Below are 20000 nucleotides of genomic sequence, written 5' to 3'. Positions count from 1 at the left end.
ATATCTAAAGCTACAGACGGGCCACAGCAATGAAGTTGACATGGGTGATACTGCTGGTGATATTGCTGGCTCACTCAAATCAAATATTAATGCAAGATATGTTATTCTTGAGGAGGTGGATGAGCAAGAGGATAGCACTTGAAAGCCCTGGTTGACAAACCATTTGAACTCAATGAGTTTAAGTAAGACTTTAATTCTATCTTCTTTAAATGATTGTTATGTTGAATAATTTGGTTGACCTCTATAATGTTCAGTCTGTTCCTATGAGTTTCTAGATTCAACTTCTTATGCACCTATATAGTGGCATATGTGAAAGTAGCATTGATAGAGTTTCATACTTGTGTACCTTGCCAACAAAGTGCATGTTAATCATGGACACCTTTACTTGTTCTATGCTTTTCTACCCACTCTCATTTTTATCAGATTTTATTTAAAAATTCATGTGCCTTTCACTGTGTGGTATATATCCTATTTTGAAGAAATAAAATATAATAAATCTTCATATTAGAGGTGGTAGTGTTTTTTGTTTTTCATTACTCAATTTGTCTGAGTTTGTCTTTCCTATTCAGTTAAGTGGTCTTTCTTTGGATTGAAGTAAGATATGTGGTTTCTTACATGATTCTCAAACTTGGATTAGTTTTAACTTTCTTACTTTCGTTATGTGGAATGATACTTATTCAGGACGAATGGATTTTCAGGTTTGATTGATGAAGCTTGTAAGGTGTCTTATTTCCAGCTAGTCTCTGAATTAAACAATCCTGTGCTCTCTGAGCTATGCCTTCGGTGTTTTGGAGTTCTTCTGTTGGATCCATGGCAGGAATTTTTGTAGATTAAAGAGTCAAGCCAATAATTTCTTGACTTCTAGCACAAGGTAAGCAGAAAAAAAAGGGGGAAAAAAACTGTGGTGTGGGAAGTTTCCTCAAGCTTTCGGCTGATGTAATATTTGTATTCGGTATTAAGTATGCTTCTTGATTCCAAAAATTGTCATTATTGATTCAATTTTTCGATTAATTTTTTCATTGATATTGAGATATTGAAGATGTAAATGAGCACAAGAAGCTATAATAGATATCTTCTTCTTGGTGTTTCAAATATCAATGTTTTGTTGGGTTGTGTTTTTACTTCGATGTAAATAATAAATCCACTTAGCCCTTGTTTCTATTGAAGGATTCCAGCTCCATTATTGTTCCATGGAGAGCAGCCTATATGCCAAAAAAGGAAAAAAAAGAAAAAGAAAAAAAAGCAGGAATGCATTTGATATTTCAGGGCAGAGCCTGACGACTACTGCTTCAGAGACAAAAATGGACTCTACAAGATTGTATCTACATTCTACCATTGATCAGTGCTTCAGCAACAAAAATGGTATGTTTCTCTTGGTTGGCATGCCAGTTTTCTTCTCCTCTTTGTTGGAAATCCATGAAAAGAGATGTTTAGAACGAGTTGCAATAATGACCATGAGGTGGGTGCTGCACTGAAATATGAAATTATTCTTGGTCGAGGTTGAGACAAGCACCAACATTCGCCATGCCAACTTGGTGCCTCATTATGTCATTGGATTTTTCATCCCTTCCTTAGTGTTTAACAAAATTTCAGCCCTTTCCTCTGGGCACATTCATTTCACTCTTTTTAATGCACTTCCATAGACTGGAAAACCTTGACGCAGTCCAACATGTATATGCCCCTACATAGCAATTTGGGGTTTGCATATTCCATTATGTCTACAAGGAAACCTAACATAAGAGAGGCTAGCTATAAGATGGGTGGGAGTGAATCTATAACCAAAAGACCAATATGTGATCTTCACAGCAATGATAGGTCACATAAGCAACAGCATATTGCCGTCCCTCTCTTTGGTGATTGTTTAAATATAGCTGACCTATCTAAGACAATGCACAAGTAGTATCTTCCACAGGATGAATCCTATGCTTATGGTTGAGAGCTGGAAACTAGGAAGCAATAGATGACAAAATATGTATCACTTCCTCATGTCATGAGGCAACCTTTATAAATGTCTTAATTCATCCAAATTCCTGTTGTCTTCCTTTGTCCCTCTGTAAGCAATGAACATCAGCCGTGTTCTGAGTTGTGTGCTACATTTTCTGAGTCTTCTTATCCATTCTTTACACCATGTCAATGCCCAAGATCATCTAGTGGTCAACATACCATCTTTGAGGACTAACAATTTCTGGCTCAGTGGTCCTTACTTCAACCCTGCTAGTTTCCTAGATGTCAATAATTCAGTTGCAAACCTATCATCCTTATGGGTTAACAAACCATCGGCTGATCATCATGTAAGCATTGGCAGCAATTCTATTCTCGTCCCAATCCTCGTAAGAGTAAGTGACCGCCCCTCAGGTTTTGTATGTGGTTTCTACTGCAATTATGACTGCAATGGCTTCGTGTTTGCTGTTCTCACATTCCCAAATCATAATGCAACTGATGACAGTATCCTGCGGGCAGATGAGCTGAAAGTAGTGTGGTCGGCTAACAGAAACAGTTTGGTTAGTAAAAATGCAACCTTGCAACTTACTGAACAAGGAGATTTGGTCTTGAAAGAAGCTGATGGCACCACTGCAGTTTGGTCTACAAACACAAGTGGTAAGTCTGTGGTTGGCTTAAACTTGACTGGGACAGGGAACCTGGTGCTGTTCGACAGCAATAATGAGACGGTCTGGCAGTCTTTTGATCATCCAACAGACAGTCTACTTCCAGAGCAGAGATTGGTTTCTGGGCAGACACTCGTAGCTAGTGTTTCAGAAAAAGACTGGTCTCAAGGTTTGATTTCATTTGACGTTACTAGTAATGCTGTTGCTGCACGTGTTGGATCCAATCCACCCTTGGAATATTTTCTCTGGCGAGTCGATTACCTCGACGCTATAATATTTAAAAACGACAGCCTCTTTCTTTCTTCAGGCGTGCCAATTGGGGAGTTTCCAAGTCCTCCTGTATCATTTACTCGGTACATGAAGCTGGAACCCACAGGGCAATTGAGATATTATGAGTGGGTAGAATATGGGTGGAGGGTTTCTCGCAGTCCCTTATTTGGTGACTTTGATTGTCTGTACCCCTTGAGATGCGGCAAATATGGAATTTGCTCAAATCGGCAGTGCAGTTGTCCCATACCAACCAGTGAAGAAAACATCCATTTTAGGATAATAGATCAGAAGGAGCCTGATCATGGGTGTTCCGTAGTTACTCCATTGTTATGTGAAGCTTCTCATGATCAGAGTTTTGTCGAGCTCAAGGATACTTCATATTTTCCTGCTCTCTTCTATAGCGAGGATGCTACGGACGTTGAAAGTTGCAAGCAGGCCTGTCTGAAAAATTGCTCCTGCAAAGCTGCAATGTTCACAAAAATTTCGAGTTTTATAAAATGCTCTTTCCTATCTGAAATCTTTTCTCTCACGGATATGGCAGCAAATAAAGATATAATTGATTCGACCGTATTCCTTAAGGTGCAAAACCTTCCAAAAAGGCCCAAGGCTCCTCCCCTTGTCCCTCCTCCTCCCTCAAATACAGGGAGCAAGATTATAGTCATGCTGGTATCCTGCTTGGCAGCTTTCTTTGGTCTATTTCTTATCGTCGTGACAAGGCAATCTCTTCCTCTGAAGAGATACGATGCCAAGGAAGATGAGGAGGATTATCTCTGCCAAGTACCAGGTTTGCCTACTAGATTCTCTTATGAAGTCTTGGTAGAGGCAACTGAAAATTTTAGTCAGAATCTTGGAAAAGGAGGATTTGGTTGTCTTTGAAGGGATTCTGAGTGATGGAACCAAAATTGCAGTCAAGTGTCTCAATGGTTTTGCTCAAACTAGAGATTCGTTCTTAGCCGAGGTTGAGACGATAGGCAGCATTCACCATCTCAATTTGGTAAAACTGATTGGATACTGCGCCATCAAATCAAGTAAGTTCTTAGTTTATGAATATATGTGTAATGGATCCCTAGATAAATGGCTCTTCCACAGAAACCAAGAGCTTTCCCTTGACTGGCAAACCAGAAGGAAGATCATCCTGGATATAGCAAAGGGTCTAACCTATCTCCACGAAGAATGCCACAGGAAAATAGTGCACTTAGATATTAAACCCCAGAACATCCTTTTGGATAAAAATTTCAATGCAAAAGTTTCTGATTTTGGTCTGTCCAAGCTAATGGACAGGGACCAAAGCCAAGTTGTGACGACATTGAGAGGAACTTTGGGGTATTTGGATCCTGAATGGTTCAGCTCTGCAATCACAGAAAAAGCAGATGTATATAGCTTTGGTGTTGTGACCTTGGAAATTTTGTGTGGACAAAAAAATCTGGATCACGCTAGGCCTGAGAAAGATATGCATTTGTTGAATCTTTTCAAGGTGAAGGCAGAGGAGGGAGGACTGTCAGATTTGGTTGATAAGCATAGCAAGGATATGCAATTACATGGAGCAGAGGTTGTGGAGATGATGAGAGTTGCTGCATGGTGTTTACAAAGTGACATCACTAGGAGGCCTTCCATGTCAGTGGTGGTTAAGGTCTTGGAGGGGGTGATTGCTGTGGAGGATAATCTGGACTACAATTTTTTCAATCCATCAGCCCAAAGAGGGATGGAAGCAGTTGGCTGCCAAGAGTTTGTCTTTGCCTCTCCACTATCGTCATCAGTCCTATCAGGACCCAGGTAGGAAAGTAAAAACTTCAGGCCACAAACACTTCAACAATAAATGCTCCTGCTATGGTCTTTTGGTTCTTTCTGCTCAATAGCTTCTATTGGATTTATCTAGCTGTCTTGGAGGTAATGACAGTGTCTGTTTTCTTGGTTTTGTGGCAATTGTTTTCTGCAGGAAATTTGTTTGAATTATCATATACTCCTCTTCAATCCTTTGTCAGTTCAATCAATCCTTTGTCAGTTATTGAGATAATTGAAGACTTAAATGGGCACAGAAAGCTCTAGATATATTCTTTTCGGCTTCTCAAAAATTTAGTATTTTGTTATGTCATATGGTCTGTGCTTTTCTTGGATGCAAATAAAGCATTTGTTTCTGGAAATCATAGGGAATTTCATCCTTTTGAGCTACTTGATCGGGAACCTGTGACAATCATTAGTCCATTGGTGAACAGCTTAGTGACAAAAAATTTAGCTGGAATTGATTGAACGATTTACTTGTAACAGATTAATTAGGTTAAGGAGGCAGGTAAAGCTATTTTTAGTAGCCAACACCTCAACTAAGGCACACTCTTCTATAATTTTGTCCAGGTTTTTTAAGGTGGAACTTTGTTCTCTTGTCATATAGGCAATGAGCATCAGCTGGAATCTGTGTTGGGTTTTTCACCTTTTCATTCTAATGTAAATACTTAACCAGTGCCAGACCTCATGATGATGTTGTTGTGACCCCTCTAAATCAATTACAAACATTCCATCTGCTTCCCATTTTCCTGATTTCACAGATGGATTGACTTTGAGCGTCCTTGTAGGTGTGAAACTTCAGTCCACCTTTGCCTGCTGCATCTTCTGCAATGGAAATTGTGACACTTCACCCATTTCCATCTTCTTTGTCCATATCAACAGTGTTTCATAATCTCCACATGGCCCAAAAATAACCAGGTGTCTTGTACAACTTAATAATAAGATATATAGTTTGTGGGAATTGTGAAATAATATGAGGTTGGCAGCACAATAGTCCATACTAGATTAATGAATGGGATAAACTATTTTCTGTCAATAAAAGATGGGCAGCTTGATCTTTGGTTCCCTAATTGCTCTCTTGTAGAGCTTTGCAGAGTACAGTTACACCTTTAGATCTACCTGAAGATTACACCTATTGAGAGTTGTAAACCGGCTTTTTATTGAAAGAACTGTTCATGCAGTGCTGCTTTATATTTTTCTTGATATGATTGGACTTATTTAGAACCATTCCAAATCTTTTGCATAGTATCCGTCCTTGGTGCTTTTTTTGGTATGTTTCTCATTATCACCGTATCCTAGTGTTTCAATTTTTTCCCACCAAAAGATAAAGGATTGTGATGAAGCCAGTGGAGAACTTTTAGGAATATTCCTCAAGAAAATGAAGGAATGTTCATGAGATATTTATCTTATAGATGAAACTTTAAGGCTATGTTTGGTTCCCGGAAAATGTTAAGAAAAGGAAAAAAAATAATGTGGAAAATTATTTTCTTTAGTTTCGGTGACATAGAAAATATGATGGAAAAAAATATAAAGGAAAATATTAAAAAAAATATCATAATATTTTCCCTACTATTTTCCTTAAAAAATAATGAGAAAAATAAGAGAAAAAGAGAAGGGTAAAGTTGGGGGAAATTTTATCAGGCTCGTGGTATCGTCTTCACCGAGTCTCTTGTTCACCTCTAAGTTTCTCTTCACCGGTCGCTATGACTTCTCATCGTCGTCGACCCTTTCAACAACCACCACTATCACTCCGACCACCTTTTAGTGCGTCTGAAAACCTACCATTTTTAGGCACCTGAGTTCCCATGGATGAAGTGTGTTATTCAAATCAAGTTCCCATGAGTCTCCTTTCTTACCTAACCCAATATGAAAACTATCCATCCCTCTGTCCATTCTCATTGTACATAATACGGGGAAAAGAAAGAAGACAAACTTTTCAGATACAATATTTGTCAAACCAACACATCAAATCTAAGAAAGAGAGAAGGAAAGAAGCGCAGAGACTGACCACTATGGTGGAAGGGTGGTGCGCCAGTACCGAGGGCGAAGCTCCGCTGCTTGCTGTGTGGCTACGATGGCTGTGTGAGAAACGAGAGAGGGATATAGGGTTTCTTCCTCTCATATATGAGTACCACTCTTCACTATATTTTCATAAAATTACAACATGACCCCTACATTTTTCAAAATTTCTAAACCTGCATCAAAATACTAAGGCTGCATCGGTTGAGTCCAACCCAAACTGAAAAATCCAAGCTCTCAACCCAATCAAAGGTGGGTTGGGCTTGGATTGAGGCTTCACCAACCTAACTTAGCTAAAGATTGAACTTATGTATATTTATACTTATTAATTGTAGCATTATAACTTCTATCACATACAACATGAGAATTAAAAACTTGAAGTCAATGAGGTATTATATGAAGTGAAAAATGGATCAACACTTGTAATAATGATAAATTTATAAGAAACCCTAGTTTATATTGATAACCATTTAAGACAAATTGTTGATTTTGTTTTCTTTCCATTTTTCCTTCGACTTTTTTTTTTGTGGTTAACCAAACAAAAGAAAATGAATTTTTTTTTTCTTTTGAATTTTCCATGGATAACCAAACAAGTAAAAAAATTTCTATTCATTTCCTTCGTTTTTTCTTTCCTTCCATTTTTCCTCCCAATTTTCTTTCTCTCGCATTTTTCGGGAACCAAACGTAGCCAAAAGGTAGGACAATGAACTTCACGGGAGAAGCTTGGTGGGAGGTTGCATTAAAATGTCTAGATGGTTTAGGTCAAAATCAGAAATCATTCTTAAGGGAGGTTAAAACAACTGGCAGCATCCACCAAAGTCATTGGGATTTTCATTTTCAAGTATACTTCACCTTGAAATGTTGTTTACACCTTTCTTTTTAATTCATTTTTGGCGGGGACTTTGAACGGGTTATCCAACATATAGAATAAATCCATATATATTGAAAACTAAGAGCTCTATGCGATCTTCACATCAATGGTGGGTCACATAAGTAACGACACGCTATCATACTTGGCGATCAATCATATGCAGCAAAGGACAATATTGTTTGCTTCAGCTGTAGATGACACTAAATCCAGATTTTGTAAAACATGCATGCATGGTTGTGTTAAATACAGATTTTGTTAGAAAATAGAAATTAACAAAGGTTTAAACAGGCATGTTCATGTGCACATGCTTATTGCTATAAGTCTTCATCCTGCCATCTTCTCCCTTTGTCACTCCATGAGATATGGGCATCAATTATGTTCTTTTTCTAGTAATTCTTTTCTCATCTTACCACCTTGTCAATGCCCAAGATGCCTCTTATCCAGTTTCCAATATATCATCTTCATGGATATTTAACAACCCTTCTGATTATTTCATTAATTCTCTTTTTGTACCTTCCTATTTCAATGCCCTAAATGTCTATAATCGGGTTGCTAATCTATCGTCCTTGTGGATTAACAACCCTTCACCTGATCATTATGTGTTATCAGATGATAAGTCTATGTTGATGCCAATCCTCCATAGAACGAGAACTGGAAATGCAGGTTTTGTATGTGGCTTCTACTGCAATTATGAGTGTGATGGCTACCTGTTTGCGGTCCTAATATTCCCATACAGAAATATTCATGCTTCAGGCAATGATCCAGTGGTAGAATTCCCAAAAGTAGTGTGGTCTGCAAATAGAAACAATTTGGTTGGAGCTAATGCAACATTGCAGCTCACAGGAGAAGGAGATTTGATCTTGAAAGAAGCAAATGGCACTGTAGTTTGGTCAACGAATACGTCTGGTGAGTCTGTTGTTGGTTTGGGATTGACCGAGACAGGAAACCTCATATTGTTTGACAGCAATAATTCTTCTGTTTGGCAGTCTTTTGATCACCCCACAGACAGTCTCATTCCAGGCCAGACATTGGTTTCCGGGCAGAAAATGATTGCTAGTGTTTCAGAAAAAAATTGGTCTGAAGGTTTTATTTCATTTTATGCTACCAGTGAAGGTATTGCTGCTTGTGTCGGGACCACTCCACCTCTGACATACTTTTTCCGGCATGTGGGTAACACTGGAAGTATAAATGTTTCATTCACTAAAAGGGGTCTCTTTCTATCTTCAGAAGAGCCAATTTGGGAGTTTCCTACTGCATCTTTTGCTTGGTACATGAAGTTGGAACCGACAGGGCAATTGAGATTTTATGAGTGGATTAAAAATGGCTGGAGGGCTTTGCTTATTCCCTTGCTAAGGGAACTTGATTGTCTATACCCTATGACGTGTGGAAAATACGGAATTTGCTCAAATGGGCAGTGCAGTTGTCCCAAACCAGCTGACGGAGAAACAAGCTATTTTAGGCAAATACGTTATAACGAACCCCATCTTGGGTGTTCTGAAATTACTCCCTTATCTCGTGAAGCTTCTCATTATCACAGTCTTCTTGAGCTCAAGGAAACTACATCTTTTCCTTTTCCGCCCGAACATGAAGCCAGCACTGATATTGAAAGTTGCAAGCGTGCCTGTCTGAAGAATTATTCCTGCAAAGCTGCTGTGTTTCTGACTGCTAAAGGTAAAGTATTTTGCTATCTCCCATCTGAAATCTTTTCACTGATGAATATAGAAGTGTATTCTACATTATTGGATTCGACTACATTCCTTAAGGTGCAGAACGTCCCAAAAAATGAGTCTCCAGCAGGCACTGATCTCATTCCTGGTTCTCCCCCACCCTCAAAAAAGACGATAAGCAAGATTTCAGTTATACTGTTATTAAGTTTAGGAGCTTTCTTGTGCCTGTTCCTTGCTGTTATTGCATGCTATTCTCTATCTTTGGGTTTCAAAGATGCCAAGGAAGATGAGGAGGATTATCTGCACCAAGTACCAGGAATGGCTACTAGGTTCTCTCATGAAATCTTGGTAGTTGCAACTAAAAATTTTAGTCAAAAGCTTGGTAAAGGAGGATTTGGTTCAGTCTTCAAAGGGATTCTGAGCGATGGAACCCAGGTTGCAGTGAAGTGTCTGGATGTTTTTTGTCAAGCTAAGAATTCCTTCTTAGCTGAGGTTGAGACAATAGGTGGCATTCACATATGAACTTGGTAAGACTGGTCGGATACTGTGTCAAGAAATCAAAAAGGCTCCTCGTTTATGAATATATGTGCAATGGGTCCTTGGAAAAGTGGATCTTTGACAGAAGCTCGGGGCTTGCTCTTGACTGGCAAACCAGAAGGAAGATCATACTCAACATAGCAAGGGGTTTAGCTTATCTCCATGAAGAATGCCAAAAGAAAATAGTGCACTTGGATATTAAACCCCAAAACATCCTTTTAGATGAAAATTTCAATGCAAAAGTTTCTGATTTTGGATTGTCCAAGCTGATTGACAGGGACCAGAGCCAAGTGGTGACGACCTTGAGAGGAACTTTGGGGTATTTGGCTCCGGAATGGTTCAGCTCTGCAATTACAGAAAAAGTAGATGTGTATAGCTTTGGTGTTGTGACCTTGGAAATTTTGTGTGGACGGAAAAATTTGGATCGCTCTCAGCCTGAGGGAGATACGCATTTGTTATGTCTTTTTAAACAAAGGGCAGAGGAAGATCTACTGTTGGATTTGGTTGATAAGAACAGTGAGGATATGCAGGCCCACGGAGCAGAGGTTGTGGAGATGATGAGGCTTGCTGCATGGTGTTTACAAGGTGAGGTCACTAAGAGGCCTTCCATGTCCGTGGTGGTAAAGGTCTTGGAGGGGGTGATCAATGTTGAAGGTAATCTGGAGTACAACTTCTTTTATCCAGCAGTCCCAATAGGGACTGAAGCGGTTGGTCATAGGGAGAATAATGTTATCATTGCCTCTCCCCTATTGCCATCAGTTCTATCGGGTCCCAGATAAGGATACAAGATTTCCAGCTGCAGGCACTTGACGGAAAACACATGAGTCCACCTTGTTCAACAAGAAATGCTTCTTGTACGGCCTTTTGTTTCTTCGCATTGAATTTGGTGTAGTTGGAGTAACAAGATTGAAAGCACACAATAATTGTATATAGATAAAAATTAAGAAAAGTTTATTTATCTTCCATCACTTTCGTTATTTAAATATTGCACAACACTTCATTTATAAATATTGATACCTAAGAAATAGAAGCTTAGACTAATAAGAAAAATATAAATCTTGTTGGTTTTAGCTATTTAAATGTAGAAATTAAATCAATTACTCAAAAAAAAAAAAAAACTAAAATTCTAATCTATTTGTTAAAAACTAAATCAAATTATAATTTTTAGAAACTTCCTAAAATCAATATTACTTTCCGATATACCCTCTTAACTTGATTAATTTGTAATTAATCCAAACAACATACTTAACATTCTAAAACCTTCAAACTTGAGAGGCTTCTTAAAACTACCAACAATTTGATCACGAGACATTGCAAATTTTAATTATACTTCCTTTTTCATATTGTAGTCCTAATAATATGATATCTTGTAACAATATACTTGCTTTTATAATGGAAAATTAGATTTTTTTAACAATGTAATCACCAGTTTATCTCTACATAGATGTCTATTGGTTCTTGTTGTTATAAATTAAGCTACTTCAACAAAATTTTGAGACAAACTACATGACAAATGCATGATGTTACCGAAACAAATTCCACTTTAAAAGTTGAAATTGTTAGATAATAGTTTGCTTTTTAATTTGAAGTCCAAGTGAATTGGCATCTCCCATGCACAAAAAGCATATATCCGAAGGTACTCTTTTGATTATCCAAGTCTCCACCCTAATCACTATCACTATATTCAATAAGCTTCAGATTATTAGAAGGTAAGTTATATAAACCATAATCAAGTATACTTTTGATGTAATGCAAATCTTCACGTGAGTCACCATTGGTATTCTATATAATAACTAATAAGTCCCACTCCAAAAAGAATGTCCAACCTTGTAAAGGTCAAGCAAGATAGACTTACAATTGAGCTCTTATATTATCTTGGATCCATATTTTCTCATTCTTCATCATGTCCTAACAATTTAACCTTACATTCTACTAATGTTTATCGGATTACACATTCATGTAAAACATCTAAAGAATTTATTTTGCATAGTCTTCTTGGGAAATAAAAAAAAATACTCTTTTTGGTTCACTTCACTTCTATGCCAAGATAGTGTGATGTGAGATCAATGTTAGTATAGAACCCTTAAAAGCAAGACACAGATGATGTAATGAATGTGAACTTATTATTTATTATTTAATAATATTTGATCCACTTTTACTTTTATCCATTTTTGTTGCATGCATTATATTTTTATGAGTATTGTGGCATGCATCTTTTGCATTGTATATGAATTGGATATAAATTAAAGGAGTTGTACATAAGATCCAAGTGATCATTCCTTGTAAGTTGATGATTTGTTTACAACTAGTCATGGACTTAGGTAATCCATTTGAGGTTCTAGTGCATTACCTTTTAATTGGAGGGATGATTAGTTTTACTTATTGAGATGAAGTTTCTATGGTGAGTGTACCGGTGTATATATATGGTTACACATTAGATAGAACTCATAAAATAAGGTTATAACATAGTCATGACTTCATCAAGGTGCTATACTATGTTGTCTCTTAACCTTGAGAATATTGAAATTGTGTCAAAGTTAGTAGTAATTTTAACCTACATGTGAGATTTTAAAATAATCATATATTTCCTATGGATTGAGTCATTATTGATGAAAGTTAATAACAACATGTATTTTCAATATAGGTATCATAATATCTTATGAGATTGAGATAATGTGTTAATTTGAGTGGTTCTAAGGATGTGCTTTAAGATAAATTATGATCATAATAGTTCCTTAAGTGGAGCTTAACAAAAAGCTAATGTTAAAATTTGATAAAATTATTTCTATATAACTTCTAGCTATTAACAAATTTTAAAATAATTCTCACAAAACTTCTTGTCTTAGGGGCATAGAATGATTTGTATACAAATAATTTATAACTATAAGAATGATTTTTCGTAACTTTTGACTATATAATAATATACACAACTTCTAGTGATGATAATATATTAAATGAGATTTGTATATAGCTTTTGGCTAGGGTTAGACAAAATAATTTGCTTATAGGTTCTAGTTATATATAACATAATTTAAATAAACAAAATAAATATTTAAATAAATATGCAAAATTTATGCCATATTAACAACCTTGAATTAAGGATCAAAAAATTATCTTTGGAGCAATTCGTGCTAATAAAAAATTACAAAGAATATATATACAATTAGAATTGAAATAAAAAAAGAAATGAATAGTGAGAGGAAGAGATAAGCTAGGAGGATCAAGAATTAATGCTTCTCAAAAATTGGTGTTTGGATACCGTGAAAGAAAAACTCTTTATAATAAGCTTTACAAAATACCTTTCATTTAATATGCATTTACAACAATAATTATTTATATTTATGATAATGCATAATTTTTCTATTCCACTTCACTGTTACAAAGCATTTACAACAAAAATTTATTTATATTTCTTATGATCTACGAATTTTCTTTTCCCCACCCAAACCAACTTTTCTTACTCGCCTAACCATTTTTGCACATTTCTCCATGAACTCCTCCATTTTTCCGTATTAAAGCCCATTTTCCCTCAACTTCGTCCTGATATCCACCTACTTTAAACGTGTCCTCTCTCTTTTTTCTCGTCATCATTTATTTTTATTTATTTTGATGGGGTTGTGTAGTGATTGGGCTTGCCTCATTTCCTCCTGCTATACATTGGTTTCTTGCAGCATGGATGGAAACGTTCAAACACATCCACAATCCGGCCCTAATCACACGTTCATTGCAATCCATCTTCTAAATTCCTCATGCATGCGCTACTGATCAATCTGTTAAATGGGAGTTTAATATGATAGAGGAAACTCTTTCTTGATCTTTTGAACCCAGTTGTCCTCTGATTACGTGATCTTATCCAAACAGATATTTAATTTCTTCATAACTATCCAAAAGTTCTGCCCCTCAAATCTGGTCAATTGCCACTTGCCAAGCCAAGTATTTATTGAATTCTGCTAAAACCTTAGAGCACGATATGATATCCCAATCAGAAGCTGCCCCCAGAATTCTGCCATGTGCCGGTGCTTTCCTTTCTTCCTTTCTTCTTCTTCATGCCTGATTGGAATACCGACTTGAATTTATGAATACAGACATAGATCAGTAGGTGGGTCATGCATTGGAAGTTTCATCTTTGCTTAGTATTCAACAATTTTCAGTATGTCTCTGTCACTCCTCTTTTTAATTCATTTTGGTGGACTTCTCGGACTGTCCATCCTGATTTTGGTACTACTTGACAGCTACAGGACACGATTTTTCAGAAAACAAATAGAAACAAAGGTTCAGGAACATTTATTTGACATGGAGTCAAGCCTATGCCAATGACACTAGTTGAGGAAGCTATGTTAATAATTCATATCTTGAATTCATCTTTTCATCTTCTTCCTTTGCCTCTATGAGCCATGGGCATCAAATGGGTTTGGGGTTGTTTTCTTCCATGTCTCACTCTTCTTGTCCGTGCTTTCCACCTTGTCAATGGCCAAGATGTCTATTATCCTGTAGCCAACCTATCATCGTCGTGGCCTAACAACCCCTCGCCTCATCATTATGTCGATTCTGATGATAGGACTGTGATAATGCCAATCCTCCTTAGAAAAACTTCAACCGATGCTAGTTTTGTATGTGGCTTCTACTGCAATTATGACTGCAATTATTATCTATTTGCTGTGCTCATGTTTCCCAATTCGGCTAATCAGACGATACGCTTCCCAAAGGTAGTTTGGTCAGCTAATCGCAATATTCCTGTTCAAGCTAATGGAACCGTTCAACTGACCCAAGGGGGGGATTTGATCCTGAGAGAAGTCGATGGAACTGTAGTCTGGTCCACCAACACATCCGGCAAGTCTGTTGTGGGCTTAAACTTGACAGAGACAGGAAACCTCGTGCTGTTTGATAGCAATGACGCATCTGTCTGGCAGTCTTTTGATCACCCAACCGACAGTCTGGTTCCAGAGCAGAATTTGCTTTTTGGACAGAAACTCAGCTAGTATTCCAGAAAACGTACGATTGGTCTCAAGGTTTGATTTCATTTTCTCTCACTAGTGAAGGTATTGTTGCTTGTATTGAGTCGAATTGTGGAGGGTTCTCCTCCAGTGTCCCTTTCTAGTTTAGACTCTTTGGCCGTCTAGGACAAGTATATAACCCATCTCGATCGTTCCGTCCAGGCCAAGATAAGTTCTGTCTGACATCAGAAGTGAAAGGGTTCCCTTCTCCCACAGCGCTAGACGGAATTGACAACCTGGACTCTCAGATGAGAAGGACTGTCCAGTCAAGTTTTTAAGACTTTTGGCATGCGTGATCAATCATGTCTGACATTTGAGCGGCCGACGAAACTCAATTTAGCTCATAAGTATATGTCAATTAATGGTTGCACATAACCACAGGTGTTGACAGACTAAATGGATAGACGATTGCATGGTTCGAAATCTTGGCACGTCAACAGATGACAGCTGCCAGTCGCCCTTAATTGAGATGATTATCCAGTCGCCCTGACGACAATCATCATTACAGAAAAGATTAGAGTGCATAGTTAGCACTACAGTGGCGGTGTCCTCAACTCTATATAAACCCTCCAAAAAGTATGAACAAGGTACACGAGTGCACATACGCTCACTCTCTACCACAAAATAGTTAGACTTGCTCTTGCTTGACTTAAGCTTCGGAGGGGTGTGCCCGGACCACCCGTTTGGACATCCTTTTGTGTAGAAAAGAAGCCCGTCTGACTCCATTACAGCAGGATGGACTCTCCAAGGGGCACAAAGTGAGGAACAAGTCCGTCTGACTTCATCGAAGCTGGAAGAACCTGACTCTAGTTAGCTTAACATCAACAGAATCCCCCCAAAACTATTTCATTTACCGTCTTACTGACACTAAAGATATGGGGATGCAAAGTTATCTACTATTTAATCACGGAGGCTTCTTTCTATCATCTACCTATCAGAATAAGATTTGGGGCTTTCCTTTTTATTTATTTGCAATGTACATGAAGTTGGAACCAAAAGGGTAGCTGAAACTTTATCAATGGGATGCAAACGCGTGGAAGGTGGTGCTGAGTCCCTTGTTAGGAGACTATGATTGTGAATACCCCATGATATGCGAGAAATATGGAATTTGCTCAAATGGGCAGTGCAGTTGTCCCAGATCAACTGAAGGAGAGACGAGCTATTTCAGGCCAGTAAATTATAAGGAACCTGATCTTGGGTGTTCTGAAATCACCCCCCTTGTCTTGTGAAGCTTCTCACTATCGGGAGTTTAAATAAATTAATAAAATCATTAAAAATATTACAAATTAAGATAAATTTTTGGAAATAATCAATAAATCAAACATTGTGTTCCGTTTTTAAACAAATTTAAAATTTCTTATTTTTAAATAAAATTCTAAATTTTAAATTTTAAATCATTTTTTATTCCAAAGTAAATTTATGATACAAATTTCTATAATAAATTTCAAATTCTTTAATTTTTTTATTTTTTAAATTATTGATGACTTGATTCTTTAAATTAATATGGTGGTTGATGACATATTTTTTTATTGATGAATGGTGATTAAAATTGTTATTTTTGTTTACAATTTGATAGAAAATTTAGGTAGAATTTATTATTTTTATTTTTAATTTTTTTTATAATTTTAATAATATATAAAATATTATTTATGACGTCACCGGTTTGACCGTAGTTCAACCTTCAGTCTGATCAATAAACCATAAACCGGTGACCTTTTCGGTTTAATGACTGGTCCAGTTTTAAAAACATTGGTTAATATTGGTTTTAAACATTGCTTACTTTATACTAAAACCAACAATAGCAACCATGATATTATGACTAAAAAAAAGAGAAAACTAAAGTGCCCCAAAAGCATTAGTGACAAATAGTTTCATACTTAAACTATTTCCATCATTTTTTTTTTTATAGTATTTGATTAAAAAGGATAAAATAATCTCTAATTCTTATATCTATCCTTCTACATTTTTTCAGCCTAAAAAAATCTCATTTTTAACAAAAATATCCTCATTTTTTTTTTTATAAAGAAAATATTTTATTTTTAAATTTATATGTAAATAATAAAAATATTAAAAGACATGGATTTATATAATAATTGGGTTACTTTTCAACTTTAAATATGAGAAGGGTTATATTTACAAATTTGGGATGATTTCATCCCTTTTTAGTCAAGTAGTCCTTGTTTTAAAGGACTACAATTTCCTGTTGCTCCAAATTTAAGTGCCAACTATTTTTGCACATTGGGCACATACCACACCATTGATAGCAATACCAAACGTAGCTCCTAGCCATGTAATTTTGTTGCAAATTTTTTTACAAGTTGCAGGCCTGTGGGACATTGATAATTAAGAAAGATGGCAACTAAAATGTTGATATCAATAGTATAGGAGGATTGCTTGAGTTTCTTTGTCTTATGTAGGCAAAAGAGAGTCAAAAAGTAGTTTATGTCTACCATTTAAATGGTCACTGTTCATGTTCAAACATGGGGTGGAGCTTTTGAAAGCCCCTAGGGATGTTTTGAATGCTCCTCTTGGCGGTTTGAAAGCCTTTCTAGGGCATTTAAGCATCCCTCTTGGGCATTTGAATGTCCAACAAGTGTGTTTTCCAATTTCACCAATTTTTAAGCAATTCTCAATGTCATTTTTAACCCTTTTTCATGCAATTGTCATTCCAAATTTTTTTACCAAACATGCATACTTACTTCGAATTGAATGAATTTGTACCTTCCTAGACTGAACTTTATAGAAGCTCAAAGTCTCCTTAGTTGTTAAGATCCAAGTAAGTAGCAAGAAATGGAATATATTTTGGGCTTCTCTTTTGCTTATTGTAACAAAATTTTCCAGCTTAAGTATGCCAAGTCTCATGATCATCTGATCATGACCCTCTCTATCGTATATGAGGACAGCAGTCCTCAGCTGTTCACATTACTTTGTGGAGAATTTCCCTTATCGATCAGTGTTCTTGTCAACGGAGCATCCAGAACATGATTCACTTCCACTTCTTCAATGGAAACTATTCTTTCCACATCTTTAGTTTGTTCAAATATTCAACAGAAATTCTTACAATACTTGCCTGTTCTTGGATTCCAAATAGTAGTCTGGTCAGCTAATTATAGCAATCTGGTGGCCTTGCAGCGCTCAGATGGAACTTTAGATGGGTCAACAAACTCTTCTGGAAACTTTCTGTTGGGTTAGACATGCTTGACGAGGACAAATTATGCATGCATAGTTTTTGGCAGCTGATTCAATAGTCCAATACTCTCTACAAGCTGTATTTAGTGACACAAAAGGAACTAAAGGACCAAATGAAAGATGAACTAGCTTTGCTCATATTCTCAACTGAACCAACTGCATTAGCCAGTCGTTACGTACCCTATGGTTTGTGGGAATTATGGTATATATGCGCAAATGGGTTGTGTTGTTTTGTCCTGGATGAACCCATAAGACAGCTATTTAAAGATTAAAAAAAATGAAAGGCAGCTTGATCGTATTGCGAAATTATTCTCCTGACTTGGGAAGCATCTTAATATCACATTTTTGTAGTTCTCTTTGATCTATCACCTTTAGCTCAGATCATGAGAATACAAAATGGTGGAGAGGCCTGCTTAAAGAACTGCTCTTGAAAAGCTTCTTTTTCCCCCTTTATGATTGGGTTTCTTCTGGCATGGATCCTTATTTACCATTCCAAATCTTTTCATTGATGAGCAATAACAAGAAACAATATAAATTTTCTGTATATGTGAAGGTACATTATTCCAAGTTCAGGATTTTCACCTTTACCATCTGGTGCATATGATCCTCATTGATCTTCCATTACTGAAGGGCATTCAGTTGCAAGCCTGAGATCTGGAAAGTCAGCTGTTGCTTCTGATCTGCATTTGTCTTCCAGCACCACAGGTCACCTGCCTCCAAACGTGAAATCTGGAAAGGTTGACCGTGCTCACACACTGGCTATTAGCTTCTCCCATGATTGCTAACTATTCGCCATCTTTTGCCAAGCTCCCAAGGTTGCAAGGATTGCCCTGACACACTGCAAATGACCACCCTTAACAACGATAAGAGTAGCAACACATCTGGTTATCAATCTTGTGATATTGAAGATTTCCACATCCCTGATATGACTCTCATCGATTTACCAATCGAAGGGAGTCCCGTTAAAGGTTTAAGGCAGGAAAACATTTAGTTTTGCAGAAGCTTCTTCTGGAGATGATTCTGTTGAAAGTGATGGCAACGCACCTGATGGATAAGAAAATTCTGGTTCTGTAACACCTGAAAGATTCTGAAGCAAGAAGCTCAAGCGCACTGACATGGTTACTGGAAGCATCAATAATGCAAGGGAACGCATTTTGCACCAGTCGGCGGCCTTATAGTCAGAGAGTGGTGGTAGATTTTATGTCCAAACAATCAGAGATCAGAGGGTAGCCTCTATTCAGCAGCAGCTTGCTTCTCTGAACCTTCAAGAAGCCCTTGTCAAAGGTGCTTTCAATCCTAGGAGGGGTGACATTGTCCTTGTGCAGTTCAGTACAGATAATTCGTGGAACCGAGCAATAATCCAAATGCAGATCTTGGGATTGACAGATTAGTGCAACTCATGCAACCTGACAGTGCTGAAAGGAAAATAGGTTTGGCTGGCCGAATAATGCTTGTCGATGTAATAGCAGTCACAGATAGGGCTTGATTGCCTTTGACAGTTCTTATTGGGGCAGCCAAAGCTTTAATAGCCCAATTTGGGTTGTTTATTACTACAGTGAGGATATACAGTTACAAGGAGCAGAAGTGGAGACTGATGAGGCCTGCTGCATGGTGTTTACAAAATGATATTGCCAAGAGGTCTGCTATGTCAGTGTTGATTAAGGTTTCGGAGGGGGTGACTGATGTTGAAGATAATCCTGAATGCAATCTCTTTAATTCATCAGTACCAAGACCAATAGAAACAGACAATAATGGCTTTATTGCCTCTCCTGCATCGCCATTACATCTATCAGGACCAGGAAATGGGACTCCCACAAAAATGAGAAAAATAACATTCTGTCTTAATTAGCTCTGCTAAATAAGAAATTCTACTGTTAATGTCATTTTGATCCTTCTGCTCCATTGTAGATTTTTAGGTCTAAGACCTAATGTGTTTGTTCTACTTGGTTTTGTCTCTTTTTCTGCACAGGTAAATAGCTATAGATGATAAACAACTAAAAGGTTCTTGTTATTTCCCATTTTAGAAATGAAGGAAAACTATTTTCTGAAATTCATTTTGATTCATGAA

At 37.1% G+C, this 20000-nt stretch overlaps 2 protein-coding genes and 2 pseudogenes across 2 annotated transcripts in view; all 4 read left to right on the top strand.

Moving 5' to 3' along the window:
* The window catches only part of LOC117926734 (probable sugar phosphate/phosphate translocator At1g06470), a 30354-nt gene extending 29234 nt beyond the window's left edge, over window positions 1-1120 (top strand). The window contains exons 12-13 of the mRNA XM_034845993.1: window positions 1-182; window positions 699-1120. Of these exons, the coding sequence (XP_034701884.1) occupies window positions 1-142 (142 nt within the window). The 3' untranslated portion in view covers window positions 143-182; window positions 699-1120. The remainder of the gene's footprint in view (window positions 183-698) is intronic.
* Window positions 1121-1248: 128 nt separating this feature from the next.
* On the top strand, window positions 1249-5514 carry LOC117926444 (annotated as a pseudogene).
* Window positions 5515-7907: 2393 nt separating this feature from the next.
* LOC117926110 lies at window positions 7908-10528 on the top strand (annotated as a pseudogene).
* Window positions 10529-14143: 3615 nt separating this feature from the next.
* LOC117926108 (EP1-like glycoprotein 4) lies at window positions 14144-14728 on the top strand. The gene has a single exon (XM_034845187.1). The coding sequence runs from the start codon at window positions 14144-14146 to the stop codon at window positions 14726-14728; it is 585 nt and encodes a 194-aa protein (XP_034701078.1).
* Window positions 14729-20000: the final 5272 nt, after the last annotated feature.

Source organism: Vitis riparia, chromosome 12, assembly GCF_004353265.1.
Source record: "Vitis riparia cultivar Riparia Gloire de Montpellier isolate 1030 chromosome 12, EGFV_Vit.rip_1.0, whole genome shotgun sequence".
Lineage (NCBI taxonomy): Eukaryota > Viridiplantae > Streptophyta > Magnoliopsida > Vitales > Vitaceae > Vitis > Vitis riparia.
This window is presented reverse-complemented; position numbering and strand designations above follow the sequence as displayed.

Coding starts and splice junctions, on each gene's coding strand:
- LOC117926108 (XM_034845187.1), top strand. CDS start 14,144: ATGGGCATCAAATGGGTTTGGGGTTGTTTTCTTCCATGTCTCACTCTT.